Source organism: Oncorhynchus keta, chromosome 9 (genome assembly GCF_023373465.1).
Source record: "Oncorhynchus keta strain PuntledgeMale-10-30-2019 chromosome 9, Oket_V2, whole genome shotgun sequence".
Classification (NCBI taxonomy): domain Eukaryota; kingdom Metazoa; phylum Chordata; class Actinopteri; order Salmoniformes; family Salmonidae; genus Oncorhynchus; species Oncorhynchus keta.
In genome coordinates, this window is record NC_068429.1 from 45,087,026 (window position 1) to 45,106,855 (window position 19,830).

Below are 19,830 nucleotides of genomic sequence, written 5' to 3' on the forward strand. Positions count from 1 at the left end.
AAACTACTAAACTACACCTAAACTACTCCTAAACTACACCTAAACTACACCTAAACTACACCTAAACTACTCCTAAACTACACCTAAACTACTCCTAAACTACACCCAAACTACACCCAAACTACACCCAAACTACACCCAAACTACACCCAAACTACACCCAAACTACACCCAAACTACACCTAAACTACACCAAAACAAATTTAACACGTAGTAAGAGTTAGCCTATAGACCAGATTAAATTGACAATCTGATGAGTGACAATATTAGGCCTATCGGTACTCAAATTGTACATGAAGAGATGGGCGCATCTTGTAATTGACAGATGCAGGGAAAGGAGCATTGCTTTATCAAATCCTTCTTCGGTCACATGCAGGTGAAACATTTTGATTTCTAGTATCTGAAAGAGCATATTCTTCAGTTTCTGTGACACTTTGTCAAAAACTCAAAATTCAAGAGGTGCAGCTATTTTTCCAAATGTCACTTTTTAGAAGACTAACCGTGCTGTCCATGCATTCAGCACATGACCAAGCGGAATTATGTTTTTAGATTTTTCTATTCATTTTCAAATTAATTACATATCAAAAGCTGAAATGGATAGATTTTTTTTAACCAAATGTATGTCCTAAATAAAAAAGCATTATGTTTTGGGCAAATCCAACAACACATCACTGAGTACCACTCTTCATATTTTCAAACATGATGGTGGCTGCATCATGTTATGGGTATGCTTTTCATCTGTAAGGATTGGGATTTTTTGTTGATGAAAAATAAATGGAGTAGAGCTAGGCACAGGCAAAATCCTAGAGGAAAACCTGGTTGTCTGCTTTCCAACAGAAATAAGGAGATAAGTTAACTGTCCTTTCAGCAGGACAGTAACCTAAAACACAAGGCCAAATATACACTGGAGTTGCTTAGCAAGATGTACCTCCTGAGTGGCCTAGTTACAGTTTTGACTTAAATCTATGGCAAGACTGTCAAGCAATGATCAACAACCAACTTGACAAAGCTTGAAGAATTTAAAAAAATAATAGTGGGCAAATATTGTACAATCCAGGTGTGCAAAGCTCTTAGAGACTCACCCAGAAAGACTCACAGCTGTAATCACTGCCAAAGGTGATTCTAACATTGACTCAGGGTTGTGAATATTTATGAAAATGTGAGAGTTCTGTATTTCATTTTCAATAAATATGCAAATACTTCTAAAAACATGTTTTCACTTTGTTGTTATGGGTATTGTGTGTAGATGGGTAAGATTAAAAAAATAAATATTAAATCAATTTCGAATTCAGGCTTTAACAAAATGTGGAATAAGTAAAGTATGAATATTTTGTGAAGGCACTGGTCATGCAAATCAATGAACATATAAACTCTTAGTGTGTGTGAGATTATCAGTATTGAAAATGTGTTCATGACATCCTTTACAGAACATAATAAACCCATGTCATTAAATATTTCATGAGACACGGTGTCCGTACTCACCCGGGCCTCCTTTTCTCACTCCATCACACCACACCTCCCTCCAACCCAGCCCATGTATTTAAAATATATATTATTTTCTGTTAGTTGCTAATTTTCACATTTTTAAAAATGTCCTTTCTTAAAACATGATATTGTATCACATAATTCATATCTTGGCTGCTATTGATACTAGTATTTAATGCACCCAATTGTAACTAAACCAATCCCATTCTGCCCCCCCCCCCACAGCTATAAGTCATTCCTGCCCAAGGACATACGTGCCCGTATCCAGGAGTACCACTTTGTGACCCGGAAGAGGATCCGCCATCGCTTCAAGAAGTTCATCCAGCAGTTCTGCCAGTGTAATGCCACCGCTCGCGATCTCAAGCTCAAATACCTGGCAAATCTGGAGATGCTGCAGCCAGCCCTCTACTCCGAGTGCTTCCGTGTCACAGAGCCCTCGGCTGGAGAGGTCACCATCGTCGTCACGGGTAACAATGGAATTCAGTGGTCCCAGGGGAAGGATATGGAGATAGAAAAGGTAGGGAGAAGTAGCATTCTCTTCTCTTTCTATTCTTCTCTTCTTGGAAACGGCATATGCCGTGCTGAAACGACCACAAAATGCCTATGATTGGTTATGTGTTTCAATTGTTTCAATTGTCTCAATCATTTCATAGTTTCATAGAGAGTAAGCAGAAGAGCGTTTGAATGTTGTGCATTCAGGATTGCTGCTACTGTATGTGACTTCTCTTTCTTGCTCACTATCTCTCTCTCTCTCCCGGTGTCTCTCAGGGTTTCCAGACGTACTGTGATTTCCCCGAGGTCATAGACATCAGCATTAAGCAGGCCAACAAGGGCGGTGCTATCGAGAGTCGTATCGTCACCATCAACAGACAGGACCATCAGACTCTGGTACGACCACCCTGCTAACCTAACTCATAGAGGGACAAGATGAACATATTGAACACCTTTCTAATATTGAGTTGAAACCCCCCCCCCACTTTGCCCTCAGAACATCCTCAATTCGTTGGGGCATAGACTCTACAAGGTGTCGAAAGCATTCCACAGGGATGATGGCCCATGTTGACTCAAATGATTCCCACAGTTGTCAAGTTGGCAGGATGTCCGCCGGACCTTGGATCTTGATGCACACGGGAAACTGTTGTATGTGGAAAAACCCAGCAGTTGTTGCAGTCCTTGACACAAACTGGTGTGCCTGGCACCTACTCCCCTACCCCGTTCAAAGGCACTTTAATCTTTTTGTCTTTTCCATTCACCCTCTAAATGGCACTAATACACAATCCATGTCTCAGTTAACTCGAGGCTTAAAAATCCTTCTCTAATCTGTCCCCTTCCTTTCATCTACACTGATTTTGAAGTGGATTTAACAAGTGACATCAATAATAGATCACAGCTTTCACCTGAATTTATCTGGTCGGTCTTTGTCATGGAAAGATTTGTGCACTCAGTTTATAAACTCAGCAAAAAAAGAAATGTCCCCTTTTCAGGACCCTGTCCTTAAAAGATAATTTGTAAAAATCCAAATAACTTCACAGATCTTCATTGTGAAGGGATTAAAAACTGTTTCCCATGCTTGTTATGAACAATTAATGAACATGCACCTGTGGTAATGGTCGTTAAGACACTAACAGCTTATAGACAGTAGGCAATTAAGGTCACAGTTATGAAAACTTAGGACACTAAAGAGAAAGATGCCCAGGATCCCTGCTCATCTGTGTGAATGTGCCTTAGGCATGCTGCAAGGTGGCATGAGGACTGCAGATGTGGCGAGGGCAATAAATTGCAATGTGAGACGCCTTAGACAGTGCTACAGAGAGACAGGACAGCTGATCGTCCTCGCAGTGGCAGAACACGTGTAACAACACCTGCACAGCATCGGTACATCTGAACATCACACCTGCTGGTCAGGTACAGGATGGCAACAACAACTGCCCGAGTTACACCAGGAACGCACAATCCCTCCATCAGTGTTCAGACTGTCCCCAATAGGCTGAGAGAGGCTGGACTGAGGGCTTGTAGGCCTGTTGTCTAGTGAGGAGGACCTGCCTTACATCACCGGCAACAACGTCGCCTACGGGCACAAATCCACCGTCGCTGGACCAGACAGGACTGGCAAAAAGTGCTCTTCACTGACGAGTCACTGTTTTGTCTCGGATTCGCATTTATCGTTGAAGGAATGAGCGTTACACCGAGGCCTGTACTCTGGAGTGGGATCGATTTGGAGGTGGAGGGTTCGTCATGGTCTGGGGCGGTGTGTCACAGCATCATCGGACTGAGCTTGTTGTCATTGCAGGAAATCTCAACGCTGTGCATTCCAGGGAAGACATCCTCCTCCCTCATGTGGTACCCTTCCTGCAGGCTCCTCCTGACATGACCCTGCAGCATGACAGTGCCACCAGCCATACTGCTCGTTCTGTGCGTGATTTCCTGCAAGACAGGAATGTCAGTGTTCTGCCATGGCCAGCGAAAAGCCCAGATCTCAATCCCATTGAGCACCTCTGAGACCTGTTGGATCAGAGGGTGAGGGCTATTCCTTGGTGGAAGAGTGGGGTAACATCTCTCAGCAAGAACTGGCAAATCTGGTGCAGTCCATGAGGAGGAGATGCACTGCAGTACTTAGTAAATCAAATCAAATCGAATCCAATTTTATTTGTCACATACACATGGTTAGCAGATGTTAGTGCGAGTGTAGCGAAATGCTTGTGCTTCTAGTTCCGACAATGCAGTAATAACCAACAAGTAATCTAGCTAACAATTCCAAAACTACTACCTTATAGACACAAGTGTAAGGGGATAAAGAATATGTACATAAAGATATATGAATGAGTGATGGTACAGAGCGGCATAGGCAAGATACAGTAGATGGTATTGAGTGCAGTATATACATATGAGATGAGTATGTAAACAGTGGCATAGTTAAAGTGGCTAGTGATACATGTATTACATAAGGATGCAGTAGATGATATAGAGTACAGTATATACAGTGCCTTGCGAAAGTATTCGGCCCCCTTGAAATTTGTGACCTTTTGCCACATTTCAGGCTTCAAACATAAAGATATAACTGTATTTTTTTGTGAAGAATCAAAAACAAGTGGGACACAATCATGGAGTGAGACAACATTTATTGGATATTTCAAACTTTTTTAACAAATCAAAAACTGAAAAATTGGGTGTGCAAAATTATTCAGCCCCTTTACTTTCAGTGCAGCAAACTCTCTCCAGAAGTTCAGTGAGGATCTCTGAATGATCCAATGTTGACAAAAATGACTAATGATGATAAATACAATCCACCTGTGTGTAATCAAGTCTCCATATAAATGCACCTGCACTGTGATAGTCTCAGAGGTCAAAGCGCAGAGAGCATCATGAAGAACAAGGAACACACCAGGCAGGTCCGAGATACTGTTGTGAAGAAGTTTAAAGCCGGATTTGGATACAAAAAGATTTCCCAAGCTTTAAACATCCCAAGGAGCACTGTGCAAGCGATAATATTGAAATGGAAGGAGTATCAGACCACTGCAAATCTACCAAGACCTGGCCGTCCCTCTAAACTTTCAGCTCATACAAGGAGAAGACTGATCAGAGATGCAGCCAAGAGGCCCATGATCACTCTGGATGAACTGCAGAGATCTACAGCTGAGGTGGGAGACTCTGTCCATAGGACAACAATCAGTCGTATATTGCACAAATCTGGCCTTTATGGAAGAGTGGCAAGAAGAAAGCCATTTCTTAAAGATATCCATAAAAGTGTTGTTTAAAGTTTGCCACAAGCCACCTGGGAGACACACCAAACATGTGGAAGAAGGTGCTCTGGTCAGATGAAACCAAAATTGAACTTTTTGGCAACAATGCAAAACGTTATGTTTGGCGTAAAAGCAACACAGCTCATCACCCTGAACACACCATCCCCACTGTCAAACATGGTGGTGGCAGCATCATGGTTTGGGCCTGCTTTTCTTCAGCAGGGACAGGGAAGATGGTTAAAATTGATGGGAAGATGGATGGAGCCAAATACAGGACCATGCTGGAAGAAAACCTGATGGAGTCTGCAAAAGACCTGAGACTGGGACGGAGATTTGTCTTCCAACAAGACCATGATCCAAAACATAAAGCAAAATTTACAATGGAATGGTTCAAAAATAAACATATCCAGGTGTTAGAATGGCCAAGTCAAAGTCCAGACCTGAATCCAATCGAGAATCTGTGGAAAGAACTGAAAAGTGCTGTTCACAAATGCTCTCCATCCAACCTCACTGAGCTCGAGCTGTTTTGCAAGGAGAAATGGGAAAAAAAATCAGTCTCTCGATGTGCAAAACTGATAGAGACATACCCCAAGCGACTTACAGCTGTAATCGCAGCAAAAGGTGGCGCTACAAAGTATTAACTTAAGGGGGCTGAATAATTTTGCACGCCTAATTTTTCATTTTTTAATTTGTTAAAAAAGTTTGAAATTTCCAATAAATGTCGTTGATCCCACTTGTTGTTGATTCTTAACAAAAAAATACAGTTTTATATCTTTATGTTTGAAGCCTGAAATGTGGCAAAAGGTCGCAAAGTTCAAGGGGGCCGAATACTTTCGCAAGGCACTGTACGTATACATATGAGATGAATAATGTAGGGTATGTAAACATTATATTAGGCAGCATTGTTTAAAGTGGCTAGTGATATTTTACATCATTTCCCATCAATTCCCATTATTAAAGTGGCTGGAGTTGAGTCAGTGGGTTGGCAGCAGCGACTCAATGTTAGTGGTGGCTGTTTAACAGTCTGATGGCCTTGAGATAGAAGCTGTTTTTCAGTCTCTCGGTCCCAGCTTTGATGCACCTGTACTGACCTCGCCTTCTGGATGATAGCGGGGTGAACAGGCAGTGGCACGGGTGGTTACTGTCCTTGATGATCTTAATGGTCTTCCTGTGACATCGGGTGGTGTAGGTGTCCTGGAGGGCAGGTAGTTTGCCCCCGGTGATGCGTTGTGCAGACCGCACTACCCTCTGGCGAGCCTTACGGTTGTGGGCGGAGCAGTTGCCGTACCATGCGGTGATACAGCCCGACAGGATGCTCTCGATTGTGCATCTGTAGAAGTTTGTGAGTGCTTTTGGCGACAAGCCGAATTTCTTCAGCCTACTGAGGTTGAAGAGGCGCTGCTGCGCCTTCTTCACGATGCTGTCTGTGTGGGTGGACCAATTAAGTTTGTCTGTGATGTGTACGCCGAGGAATTTAAATCTTACCACCCTCTCCACTACTGTTCCATCGATGTGGATAGGAGGGTGTTCCCTCTGCTGTTTCCTGAAGTCCACAATCATCTCCTTAGTTTTGTTGACGTTGAGTGTGAGGTTATTTTCCTGACACCACACTCCGAGGGCCCTCACCTCCTCCCTGTAGGCCGTCTCGTCGTTGTTGGTAATCAAGCCTACCACTGTTGTGTCGTCCGCAAACTTGATGATTGAGTTGGAGCGTGCGTGGCCACGCAGTCGTGGGTGAACAGGGAGTACAGGAGAGAGCTCAAAACACACCCTTGTGGGGCCCCAGTGTTGAGGATCAGCGGGGTGGAGATGTTGTTGCCTACCCTCACCACCTGGGGGCGGCCTGTCAGGAAGTCCAGTACCCAGTTGCACAGGGCGGAGTCGAGACCCAGGGTCTCGAGCTTGATGACGAGCTTGGAGGGCACTATGGTGTTAAATGCCGAGCTGTAGTCGATGAACAGCATTCTCACATAGTTATTCTTCTTGTCCAGATGGGTTAGGGCAGTGTGGTTGAGATTGCATCGTCTGTGGACCTATTTGGGCGGTAAGCAAATTGGAGTGGGTCTAGGGTGTCAGGTAGGGTGGAGGTGATATGGTCCTTGACTAGTCTCTCAAAGCACTTCATGATGACGGAAGTGAGTGCTACGGGGTGGTAGTCGTTTAGCTCAGTTACCTTAGCTTTCTTGGGAACAGGAACAATGGTGGCCCTCTTGAAGCATGTGGGAACAACAGACTGGGATAGGGATTGATTGAATATGTCCGTAAACACACCAGCCAGCTGGTCTGCGCATGCTCTGATGTTGCGGCTGGGGATGCCGTCTGTATCTGGTGTGGCCACCAGCTGCATTGACTGTTACTTTTGGTTTTGATCCCCCCTTGTTCAGGGACACATTGTTCCATCTCTCTTAGTCACATGTCTATGGAACTTGATCAGTTTGTCTCAGTTGTTGAATCTTGTTATGTTCACACACATATTTACACGTGTTAAGTTTGCTTAAAATAAACACAGTTGACAGTGAGAGGAAGTTTTTTGCTGTTCATTACCCTACAGCCACTTGTACACCTTGTATGTGTGGAAGAGTTTCTTGGGTCAGCGTGGCGGAGGTGACGCTGCCTACCCTCACCACCTGGGATCTGCCCGTCAGGAAGTCCAGGATCCAGTTGCAGAGGGAGGTGTTCCGGTGTCCTAAGCTTGGTGACGAGCTTGGAAGGGACAATAATGTTCACCGCTGAGCTGTGGTCAATGAACAGCATTCTCACATAGGTGTTCCTCTTTTCTTGGCGGGTTAGGGCCGTGTGAAGTGCAATTGAGATTGTGTCGTCTATGGCTCCATTGAGAGGGTTTGCAAATTGGAGTGGCTCTAGGGTGTCTGGGATGAGGGTGTTGATGTCTGCCATAATCAGCCTCTTTAAGCACTTCATGATTACAGATGTGAGTTCTGCAGGGCGGTAGTCATTGTGGCATGAAGCCTTAAAAGTTATTGGGACCAGGATTGATGGTGGTCATCTTGAAACATGGGAATTACAGACTGGCACAAGGAGAGGTTGAAAATGACTGTGAATATCCCTTCCAGCTGTTCTGCACATGCTCTGAGAATGTGCCCTGGAATACTGTTGCGCCACACAGCCTTGTGGGTGTTGACTAGGACTGTGGTGGTAATTACATTTTGTCAGCCAGTTATCTTACGGTAATTGACCGTTAATTAACAAACACATTCAGCATCTCCAGGCCTCCATGCATATAAGCTGCTCATCTGCGCACTTGGAACATATACATATTTAACCATTTCTAATAAATCAATGTAATATAATACCATCACAATAAATGCATTATTTTAGGCAGGTCTAAAGAAACATGATATATGATAAATGTGTTTCAGAAGAACAGGATATGAGTTGGCCTACTGTATGTTATCTTGCTATGCACCATGCCATAGGCTGTAGGCTTGTTCATTTAGCAGACATGATATGCTTATGTCCCGTGCCAAATCTATGACTGTATAGTAAGAAGAATATAATTGAGGTTGGCGAGATAAAGTGTGAAGGATATTTTTCCCATTCCGAAGCGGCTATGTTGAGCATAAAAGTGATCATTTGAAACCGGTCCTATAGGCTATCGGCTTTAGTTGTGAGTGATGCAAGTCTTAGAATGTCTTACAAATCAGAACGTATATGGGCTGCATAGTGCAACTATAGGCTATTGATGCGTTTGAGAAAGTAGCCCAAAAAAGTTGCGCTCTGTTCTTCGTCTCAGGCTGCACACGCTGTGATCATCAAGTGATCATATTTCCGCCCGTCGGACTATTCCAGGGCCGGCACCAGAACAAATCATTTGGGCGGCATTTGATTTCTATAGGAGGGGCATTAAAAATAATAATAATAACCCCCCCATGGGACCTCTTGTGTGCGCTAATTTTGTTATTGGGTGTCATAATGAAGACCATAAGCCGCGCGTGAGTTTCAAGTTTAGGGAAGCTTACAATTTCTCCTAACATGTCTACCTACTGTATCTGTGTGCCAGTTATGATTCGTGGAACAATTTTTGGGGAACAATTTATTTTCAATAAATAATATCATTGTTTCTCAACATTATTGTCACATGGTTAATCATAATCTGAATTAAAATGATATTAATCTAAAAGTTCAAATTCAACTAATGCAGGATCAATCGGTCTTTGCCGTATGGACACATTGATACGCGGCTAAAGGAATTAGGGCGTGAAACTCAGAGAGCCTACAATGCAGCAGTGGGCCTATAACTTCCGTCGTCAAAAATACATCGGCCTAAAGCTGACAAATAAAAACAGGACATTTCCAGATTAAAATCTAGGTTCTTTCAATCACATTAATCTTTCTACTCCTCCTGTTTGCCTCCCTTTGATTCTGACCTGTCTTGAGCTATCGCTCGTGAAGTGCAACTATGTATCAACTGAGCAGGTTGGCGTGCTCAGGCGCAGAGAAACCACACACATGCTCATTGCTCACATGGAGCACTCCAAACAAAAGGCAATGAAAAAAAAATGGACAAAACACCTAAAATGATGTTTATGAAATGATTAACCAAAAGTTGTTTCTCACAAGTGTAGCAGGTGGTGAACTCTGCATTCAACGTTTCCTCTCTGGGAATGAGAACGGTAAATTACTGCAGCACATGCAATAACATACATGAATGTCACCAAATGACGGGGATGAACAGGGAAATTTACTAGGCCTACGGGTGTCTTGGAAATTCAGTACTGAGAGAGACGTCATTTCTTCAAACAATCATCTCTTTATTTAATATCGATGAATTATTGCGATAATGAAACCGTCAACCCAACAGCCTTGAATAAACAATCAAAAGGAAAACAATTCACACAATGAAACAATGAATGTGCAAGAATAGGCGGGAGAGAGAGAGAGCGAAGCACATTCTGAGAGCAGTGCCTGCATTCTGGAGAGCAGTGCCTGCATTCTGGAGAGCAGTGCTTGCATTCTGGAGAGCAGTGCTTGCATTCTGGAGAGCAGTGCTTGCATTCTGGAGAGCAGTGCCTGCATTCTGGAGAGCAGTGCCTGCATTCTGGAGAGGGGAAGGCCATATATTTGCCACACACCCCTCCCCTTGTGTCATTATCTAAACACATTTTAAGATGCTTTTCACTGACAGCCGCAAACAATAATCAGCTTGGCCTATTGCCACACGCACTGGCCGAATTGCGGGCTTCCCAAATAGGCATAGGCCTATGAGCTTGTGATTTTAAAACAACCCACAGCTATTTTGTTTCAAAGAAGGTTATGATCCTCTGTGGCTAAGTCAAGCTCTCTGATAAAGTATTTGGAGTGATTTTATTTAGACAGGAGTAATTGTAGAATTTTGGCAAAATGTAAATTTACTTGAGGGGAAGTCAGCATCTGAACAGTGCACTATGCACCCACCAACTTTCCTTTCTAATTCGAAAGTGGCTGAAACCAGAGATCTGTATATAATGATGAAATACGCATGTCTCCCCCCTAGCAATGTGAGTCGTTGTCCCAAAGGCAGGAGTGCAGGCGACAATCTTAGGTGTGCATATTACAGTATACCCATAGAAACGCATTGGGCTTATTTATTCGGGGAAGATTTTTGCAAGAGGGAACCCTCTCGCTTCGCCTCTTCCTCTCTGCTGAAACTAGCGAGCGAAACAACAGAGCCCCTTTCTTACTATATATAGCCCATGTGTCGGATTAACCGGATTAATTACGTTGGCCATGTCAGGTTGCTGGTTCATATCTGGCTCAAAGTAACAACGAGGCCTTTTCCGTTAGAAAAGCATGTCAGAGTACTGACCCAACCCTCTCTTTTCCTCCATCTTCTTTAAACTGTCTCTCTCGCGCTCTCTCTCTCTCGCTCTCTCTCTTGCGCTCTCTCTCGCGCTCTCTCTCTCTCTCTCGCTCTCTCTCTCTCTCGCGCTCTCTCTCGCGCTCTCCCTCGCGCTCTCCTCTACTACACAGGAGCTGGAGTTCCGTTCCCTGTCCGAGGCTCTGTCCTTTGTGTCCTTGGTGGATGGCTACTACAGGCTCATAGCAGACTCCCACCACTACCTGTGTAAAGAGACGGCGCCCCCTAAACTGCTGGAGGACATTCGGAGCTACTGTCACGGCCCGGTTTCGTAAGTCAAGTGTATGTGCGTACGCTCACGCTCACACTCGACCATGACTGAACCCATCTGTCCTCTCCATCTCTGTCCTCAGGATGGAGTTTGCGACCAGTAAGCTGCGACGGTCTGGGAATCATAAGGGTCTGTACATCCTCCGCAGCAGCCCTAAGGACTACAACAAATACTTCCTGACCTTTGTAGTGGGGGTGAGTACAATGCATGATACTGTTGCTGTGTGACCTGATGGATTGAGTGGCCCCAGAGTCCCCTGACCCACTGCTCTAACTTTAAAACTAGAACTATTCATGTTTAGTCCAGAACAGACTTATGGTAGCCTTTCACCTCATGTGAACATTTTATAACCTTACTGTCAAAAGTGTATGTCTGTCTCTGTGTGTATCTGTCTTTAACCTGTTCCCCCTCTATTCTCTGAAGCAGAGTGACAGCCTGGTGGAGTTTAAGCACTGCCAGATAGTGAAGACAGACCAGGGAGAGTACGTCCTCTCTGGGGCTAAGAAGAGCTTCAGCTCTCTAAGGGAGCTGCTCCACTGCTACCAGAAGGAGGCGCTGCGCTCTGACGGATACATCTTCAAGTTCACCAAGTGCTGCCCGCCAAAGGCTAAAGGTGAGAGGTCAGGGGATAAGGAGCAACAATGGGTCATAGCTGTGTTTTTGTGTTTATAACATAAACTGTCCTACTTGATTTCATTGACCAATGTTAGCAATTTGGGGAAACGTTTGGGCTCGCTCTCCAGCCACACTTGACTCTCGATCTATATTCTCACAGGAGTTTAATAAACAAATAATGCACTATCCTTCAAAAGGAGACATGACACACTGATCGAGATCCTTGATGAAAACCTGCTCCAGAGCACTCAGGACCTCGGACTGGGGAGAAGGTTCACCTTCCATCAGGGCAACGACCCTAATACTGAATACTTTCCAAAGTGCGATTTAAATGTACCGATTCTAAAAATATTTCATGTTGCTAAAATGCTGTCGGTTCCACTTTGAATGCAACTATGATTAACGCACAGAAGTTATTTTCAAAGAGATGGCTATCAACAAGCGCTGCAACACAAAACACAGTTCCGCTCACCAGATGATGATGATCATTTGGAACTTCTTGTTCAAAGTTAGGAAGAAGCTAACAAATTAGTAACAACATAGTCTTTGATACCTGCTGCAACCGCTGCAAACTAGCCAACAACAAAAGCTAGCTAGACTGTGGGAAAACTACTGCTCGCTGTTGCTCAGTGACCTGTTTCCTTACGTTTTTGTAAAAACGGTCCCACCCATTAAGTCCAAATGTGACTGGTGGCATTTAGTCTTGAATTGGACTTGTATTTTTCTGGTCTTGGCTCGGTCTCGGACCTCTTGTCCCCCTCCTGGTCTTGACTCACATACAATAACAAAATGTATGTACCCCACTAGCTGCGTTCTACCCTATATTCACAGGTAACTTAAGGAGTTACGGGGGAGACTAAGACAATCTCTTTATATACCCCTAACTCTACATCTTCATCTCTGTCCCATCTTTCTGCAGACAAGTCTAACCTGTTGGTCTGCAGGGGTAACCAGGGTGCTGAGGTGCCGCTCTCCCCCTCCCTCCACAGACACATTAGCCAGATGGTGTTCCACAAGATACGCAAGGAGGACCTTGTCATCGTAAGATGCCTCTCTCAAACACTATTTTTCTACCTATCCATATTCCTCCTCACTCATTACTAAAAATTAATAGCTCTGGTCAATTAGGTTGAGAGCAGAGGCCACTGGGTTCTGTACAAACACACACACACACACACGTACAAAAAATACTTCTGAAGAGGCGATTATTGGGTAGGTTGGGGGTAGTAACAGACCTGCCACTTAAGCACCAGGGAATTGATTGTGTTCCCTGTGTGTTACAGAAAGATAGTCTGGGTCAGGGAACGTTCACGAAGATCTTCTGTGGCGTGAGGAAGGAGCTTGGGGACTATGGAGAGATTCACCAGATGGATGTCATTGTCAAGATCCTGGACAAGGCCCATCGCAACTACTCCGAGGTTAGTTATGAAAATGACTCTCACGTCAGTAAGAGATTCATCTTAACTTAGTCTTTGATTTGAAATCAATGCATGAAAAAGTGAAGACTCCGTTTAAATCCAAGTTAGGATATGACCCTAAGAGAGCTGTCGTGTTCAGGAGCTAGTCTTGATTTGAATAAAAGTCTGCATCCGTTTTTGAAAGCAGTGGTGTAAAGTACTGAAGTAAAAATACTTTAAAGTACTACTTACAGTTGAAGTCGGAAGTTTAAAACTCGTTTTTCAACAACTCCAAAAATGTATTGTTAATAAACGATAGTTTTGGCACGTCAGTTAGGACATCTACTTTGTGCATGACACACGTAATTTTTCCAACAATTGTTTAAAGACAGATTATTTCACTTACAATTCACTATCACAATTCCAGTGGGTCAGAAGTTTACATACACTAAGTTGACTATGCCTTTTAAACAGCTTGGAAAATTCCAGAAAATCATGTCATGGATTTAGAAGCTTCTGATAGGCTAATTGACATAATTTGAGTCAATTGGAGGTGTACCTGTGGATGTATTTCAAGTCCTCATGGGAAAATCAAAAGAACTCAGCCAAGACCTCAGAAAAACAATTGTAGACGTCCACAAGTCTGGTTCATCCTTGGGAGCAATTTCCAAATGAAGGAAGGTTCCACGTTCATCTGTACAAACAATTGTACACAAGTATAAACACCACGGGACCATGCAGCTGTCATACCGCTCAGGAAGGAGACTCATTCTGTCTCCTGGAGATGAACGTCCTTTGGTGTGAAAAGTGCAAATCAATCCCAGAACAACAGCAGAGGACCTTGTGAAGATGCTGGAGGAAACGGCTACAAAAGTATCTATATCCACAGTAAAACAAGTCCTATATCGACATAACCTGAAAGGCCGCTCAGCAAGGAAGAAGCCACTGCTCCCAAACTGGCATAAAACAGCCAGACTACGGTTTGCAACTGCACATGGGGACAAAGATAGTACTTTTTGGAGAAATGTCCTCTGTTCTGATGAAACAAAAATAGAACTGTTTGGCCATAATGACCATCGTTTGAAGGAAAAGGGGGGAGGCTTGCAAGCCGAAGAACACCATCCCAACCGTGAAGCATGGGGGTGGCAGCATCATGTTGTGGGGGTGCTTTACTGCAGGAGGGAATGCTGCACTTCACAAAATAGATGGCATCATGAGGTAGGAAAATTAGGTGGATATATTGAATCAACATCTCAAGACATCAGTCAGGAAGTTAAAGCTTGGTCTCATTTGAGGCTTCCAAATGGACAATGATCCCAAGCATACTTCAAAAGTTGTGGCAAAATGGCTTAACGACAACAGTCAAGGTGTCACAAAGCCCTGACCTCAATCCGATAGAGAATGTGTGAGCAGAACTGTGATGAAAGACATAAAAGCTGAAATAATTCATTCTCTCTACTATTATTCTGACATTTCACATTCTTAAAATAAAGTGGTGATCCTAAGACAGGGAATTTTTACTAGGATTAAATGTCAGGAATGGTGAAAAACTGAGTTTAAATGTATTTGGCTGAGGTGTATGTAAACTTCTGACTTCAACTGTAAAGTAGTTTTTCGGTATCTGTACTTTACTATTTATATTTTTGCCTACTTTTACTTCATTACATTCCTAAAGAAAATAAATGACTTTTTACTCAGTTAATTTCCCCTGACACGCAAAAGTACTCGTTACACTTGGACAGGAAAATTGTCCAATTTACACACTTATCAAGAGAACATCCCAGGTCATCCCTACTGCCTCTGATCTGGTGGACTCACTAACACACACATGCTTCATTTAGCAAATTATGTCTGAGTGTGGCCCTGGCTAAAGAAAAAAAGAAAATTGTGCAGACTGGTTTGCTTAATTTAAGTAATTTGAAATTATTTTTACTTTTTCTTTTGTATATTTTAGCAATTCCATTTACTTTTGATATATTTCAAACCAAATACTTTAGACTTTTACTCAAGTAGTATTTTACTGGCTGACTTTTACTTGAGTCCTTTTCTATTAAGGTATCTTTACCTTTACTCAAGTATGACAATTGGGTACTTTTCCTACCACTGTTGAAAGGGACCGGAAAATGTTGTTTTGCAAATGGAATTTGTTAATTTACTATGTTTTGCATTTTCAATTGTGTCTCTCACCAGTCGTTCTTTGAAGCCGCCAGTATGATGAGCCAGCTGTCCCATAAGCACATGCTCCTCAACTATGGCGTGTGTGTCTGCGGGGAGGAAAGTAAGTGACATCCCACAATTCAGTTATTCTGTTCCTCCCGCCGTTTCCTCTGATAGCCTACCTCTCCCTCCCAACCATAGCCCCTGAACTCTCCCTACTTCCCTGCCCTCTCTACAACACTGTTGACCTTTGTCTGTCTCTGCAGTCAGTGTCGTCTGTCTGAGGATCAGTGAAGGTGTCTATTATGATGGGATAAGGGTGTTTTTCTAACGGAGTCCTGCTGAGGCAGGATTGAACACAACAGGGTCATGTTCATTAGGGCACGTAACAGAACACGAAAATGTGCTTTTTTTATTGGACAAGTCCAGGTAGTCCCTCCCTTTTTTTTTGTCAGTTTTCTTCCATTTGGTGCCTAATGAACATGACCTTGGCCACATGGTCCTTGTTCTCTGTGGGTTAGCATCAGGGCCAGCATTGGTCACCACACTGTCTGCCTGGACTAAAAGGCTTACAGTAGCTGTGACCTGTGACTACTGAATGGACTGATGCCCTGGGTTTAATCCTATGATGTAATGACTGGAGCAGGCAAGCTAATACATCAAGTGCTGCCACAGCATATAAAGCAGGCCTTGCTCTATACACGGTGTGTACAAACCATTAAGAACACCTACCTTATGTTATTTTTAGTATTACATTGTTATTGATTACTGCATTGTTGGGTTTAGTGCTTGAAAGAAAGGTATTTCACTGTACTTTCACTGGGCATGTGACATTAATACTTAAAACCTAAGGATAGAAAGGATGGCCTTTTCCACATTCTGTGGCATAAGAAACCCTTCCACATATACAAGGTGTACAATAAGTGTCTGTAGGGCACTATAAACTGAGTGTACAGTCGTGGCCAAAGGTTTTGAGAATGACACAAATATTATTTTTCACAAAGTCTGCTGCCTCAGTTTGTATGATGTCAATTTGCATATACTCCAGAATGTTATGAAGAGTGATCAGATGAATTGCAATTAATTGCAAAGTCCCTCTTTGCCATGCAAATGAACTGAATCCCCCAAAAAAAACATTTCCACTGCATTTAAGCCCTGCCACAAAAGGACCAGCTGACATCATGTCAGTGACCCTCTCGTTAAAACACAGGTGTGAGTGTTAACAAGGACAAGAACTTCAAGGAGAGCGGTTCAATTGTTGTGAAGAAGGCTTCAGGGCGCCCAACAAAGTCCAGGAAGCACCAGGACCATCTCCTAAAGTTGATTCAGCTGTGGGATCGGGGAACCACCAGTACAGAGCTTGCTCAGGAATGGCAGCAGGCAGGTGTGAGTGCATCTGCACGCACAGCGAGGCGAAGACTTTTGGAGGATGGCCTGGTGTCAAGAAGGGCAGCAAAGAAGCTACTTCTCTCCTGGAAAAACATCAGGGACAGACTGATATTCTGCAAAAGGTACAGGGATTGGACTGCTGAGGACTGGGGTAAAGTAATTTTCTCTGATGAATCCCCTTTCTGATTGTTTGGGACATCCATAAAAAAGCTTGTCCGGAGAAGACAAGGTGAGCGCTACCATCAGTCCTGTGTCATGCCACCAGTAAAGCATCCTGAGACCATTCATGTGTGGAGTTGCTTCTCAGCCAAGGGAGTGGGCTCACTCACAATTTTGCCGAAGAACGCAGCAATCAATAAAGAATGGTACCAACACATCCTCCGAGAGCAACTTCTCCCAACCATCCAGGGACAGTTTGGTGACGAACAATGTCTTTTCCAGCATGATGGAGCACCTTGTCATAAGGCAAAAATGATAACTAAGTGGGTTGGGGAACAAAACAGGAAACTCCCCAGACCTTAATCCCATTGAGAACTTGTGGTCAATCCTCAAGAGGCGGGTGGACAAACAAAAACCCACAAATTCTGACAAACTCCAAGCATTGATTATGCAAGAATGGGCTGCCGTAAGTCAGGATGTGGCCCAGAAGTTAATTGGCTGCATACCAGGGTGGATTGCAGAGGCCTTGAAAAAGAAGGGTCAACACTGCAAATATTGTCTCTTTGCATCAACTTCATGTAATTGTCAATTAAAGCCTTTGACACTTGTGAAATGCTTGTAATTATACTTCGGTATTCCATAGTAACATCTGACAAAAATATAAAAAGACAGAGGCAGCAAACTTTGTGAAAATTAATATTTGTCATTCTCAAAACTTTTGGCCACGACTGTACAAAACATTAAGAACACGTGCTCTTTCCATGACATCGACCGACCAGGTGAAATCGATATCCTTATTGATGTCACTTGTTAACTCCCCTTCAATCAGTATAGATGAAGGGGAGGAGACAGGCTAAAGAAGGCGTTTTAAGCCGTGCGACATTTTGAGACGTGGATTGTGTATGTGTGCGATTCAGAGGGTGAATGGGCCTTTGAATGGTGTATGGTAGTAGGTACCAGGCGCACCGGTTTGAGTCCAGAAGTTTAACGCTGCTAGCTTTTTCACGATCAACAGTTTCCCATGTGTGTTATAATGGTCCAACATCCAAAGGACATCCAACCAACTTGACACAACTGTGGAAAGCATTGGAGTCAACATGGGCCAGCATCCCTGTGGGTAGATAGAGATGGAGATTGGATGCTTTTACCCAACAGTCCTTATTAACCATTAGAAGCTTGGAAATGGCTTGCCCTCATCGCGGCAATATGGAGTTCTATGGCAGTTTGAAATCCCCTTTTTGTACAATTTGGCACATATCACTGTATTGTGCTGCGGTAGTACAGCTGTGATTGTTGAATTATAATCCGTTGCTTTTCAGACATGATGGTGCAGGAGTATGTGAAGCTTGGCTCCCTGGATACATACCTGAAGAAGAATAAGAGCTCTGTGAACATCACCTGGAAGCTAGAGGTTGCCAAGCAGCTAGCCTGGGCTATGCATTACCTGGTAACACCAATCCAATCAGTTATACAGTAACACATTTAAGAAGTTTCATTGCCACATACACCACATAGGTGGAAACAATGACCTAGTAAGACCCTAATCATCACCTCCTAGAAGAACCTCCAGGGTTCACACACACACACAAAATGTATGCAATCACTGTAAATCGCTTCGGCTCAAAGTGTCCGCTATGTGACCTGGGTGGTCTTAGCAGTCAGGGCCGCTGCCTACAACACCCATACCAGAGTTGACATGGGTTTGAATCTGACCCACAGTCCACTGTGAAGCTTGATGATTAGTTGACTATTTCAATCAGCTGTGTGTGGGGCACCGTAATGGTATTATATTTATTTGCAGTCTGTCATATTCTGTGTGTAACAGGAGGATAAGAACCTGATCCATGGAAATGTGTGTGCCAAGAACGTCCTGTTGATCCGAGAGGAGGACAAGAAGACTGGGAACCCTCCCTTCATCAAACTGAGTGACCCTGGAATCAGCATCACTGTCCTGCCCAAAGATGGTGGGCACCAGCTCTTGTGTATCAGTTATTACTAAGAAATGATACTTTACTGAACTTATGCATGTTCTTTACAGTGCAATTTTACAGGGCATTTAGAACCAAACAAGTCTTCCTCAGGCGGTGTTAATGCAAGGTATTCACCACGTATAAAATATTACAAAGGAAACAAATACTGCGTTGTTAGAGGACACTCCTCTCTTCGCCACCATTCCTCTCTCCTCCACCAAGAGGAGATACTAGGAAATAAATTAAAAAAAAGGGGTAACCATGCAGAAAGCATGCAAAGGTAGAAACTCCAGACATTTTTCAAAGCGCTTTTCTTTTAAGTAATGTCGGCTATTTCTGTGGCTATTGCAGTGGCAATTATTTAAAAAACGAAAGAAACAAAAATATCCCTGAACTTATGCAGTTCTTCTCTCTCTGATTTATTCTTAACCCTCACCTGAAGAACGGTAGGGTAAAGCTGACTACTGTATAGTCCATTGTCACAGGGAAACTCATCCTCCTCCTTCTTCTTTATAACCTCTAGTCTTGGTGGAGCGTATCCCCTGGGTGCCTCCAGAGTGTATAGAGGTGCCAAGACACCTGACTCTGGCCACGGATAAGTGGGCCTTCGGCACAACCCTGTGGGAGATCTGTAGTGGAGGAGACAAACCACTCAGCACACTGGACTGCTCCAAGGTAAAGACTGGGGGAGGTGTTGTTGTTGGGCAATTCATATTAATCACAGCAATAATAAATAGTTCATTTAGTTTGAAGGCCAAGTCCGAGCCATAATGGCCCATAGGGCAGGAGG

General features: G+C 43.5%; 1 protein-coding gene across 2 annotated transcripts in view; it reads left to right on the plus strand.

The window, feature by feature from the left end:
* Positions 1–19,830, plus strand: part of LOC118387924 (tyrosine-protein kinase JAK2-like) — a 74,386-nt gene that overhangs the window by 44,709 nt on the left and 9,847 nt on the right. Inside the window, exons 6-16 of one of the 2 annotated variants that reach the window (XM_035776754.2) lie at positions 1,711–2,002; positions 2,254–2,373; positions 11,196–11,353; positions 11,436–11,547; positions 11,777–11,966; positions 12,888–13,009; positions 13,252–13,386; positions 15,556–15,643; positions 18,390–18,517; positions 18,896–19,034; positions 19,564–19,715. In XM_035776754.2, the coding sequence (XP_035632647.1) occupies positions 1,711–2,002; positions 2,254–2,373; positions 11,196–11,353; positions 11,436–11,547; positions 11,777–11,966; positions 12,888–13,009; positions 13,252–13,386; positions 15,556–15,643; positions 18,390–18,517; positions 18,896–19,034; positions 19,564–19,715 (1,636 nt within the window). The remainder of the gene's footprint in view (positions 1–1,710; positions 2,003–2,253; positions 2,374–11,195; positions 11,354–11,435; positions 11,548–11,776; positions 11,967–12,887; positions 13,010–13,251; positions 13,387–15,555; positions 15,644–18,389; positions 18,518–18,895; positions 19,035–19,563; positions 19,716–19,830) is intronic. The other variant, XM_035776755.2, reaches the window with a different exon arrangement.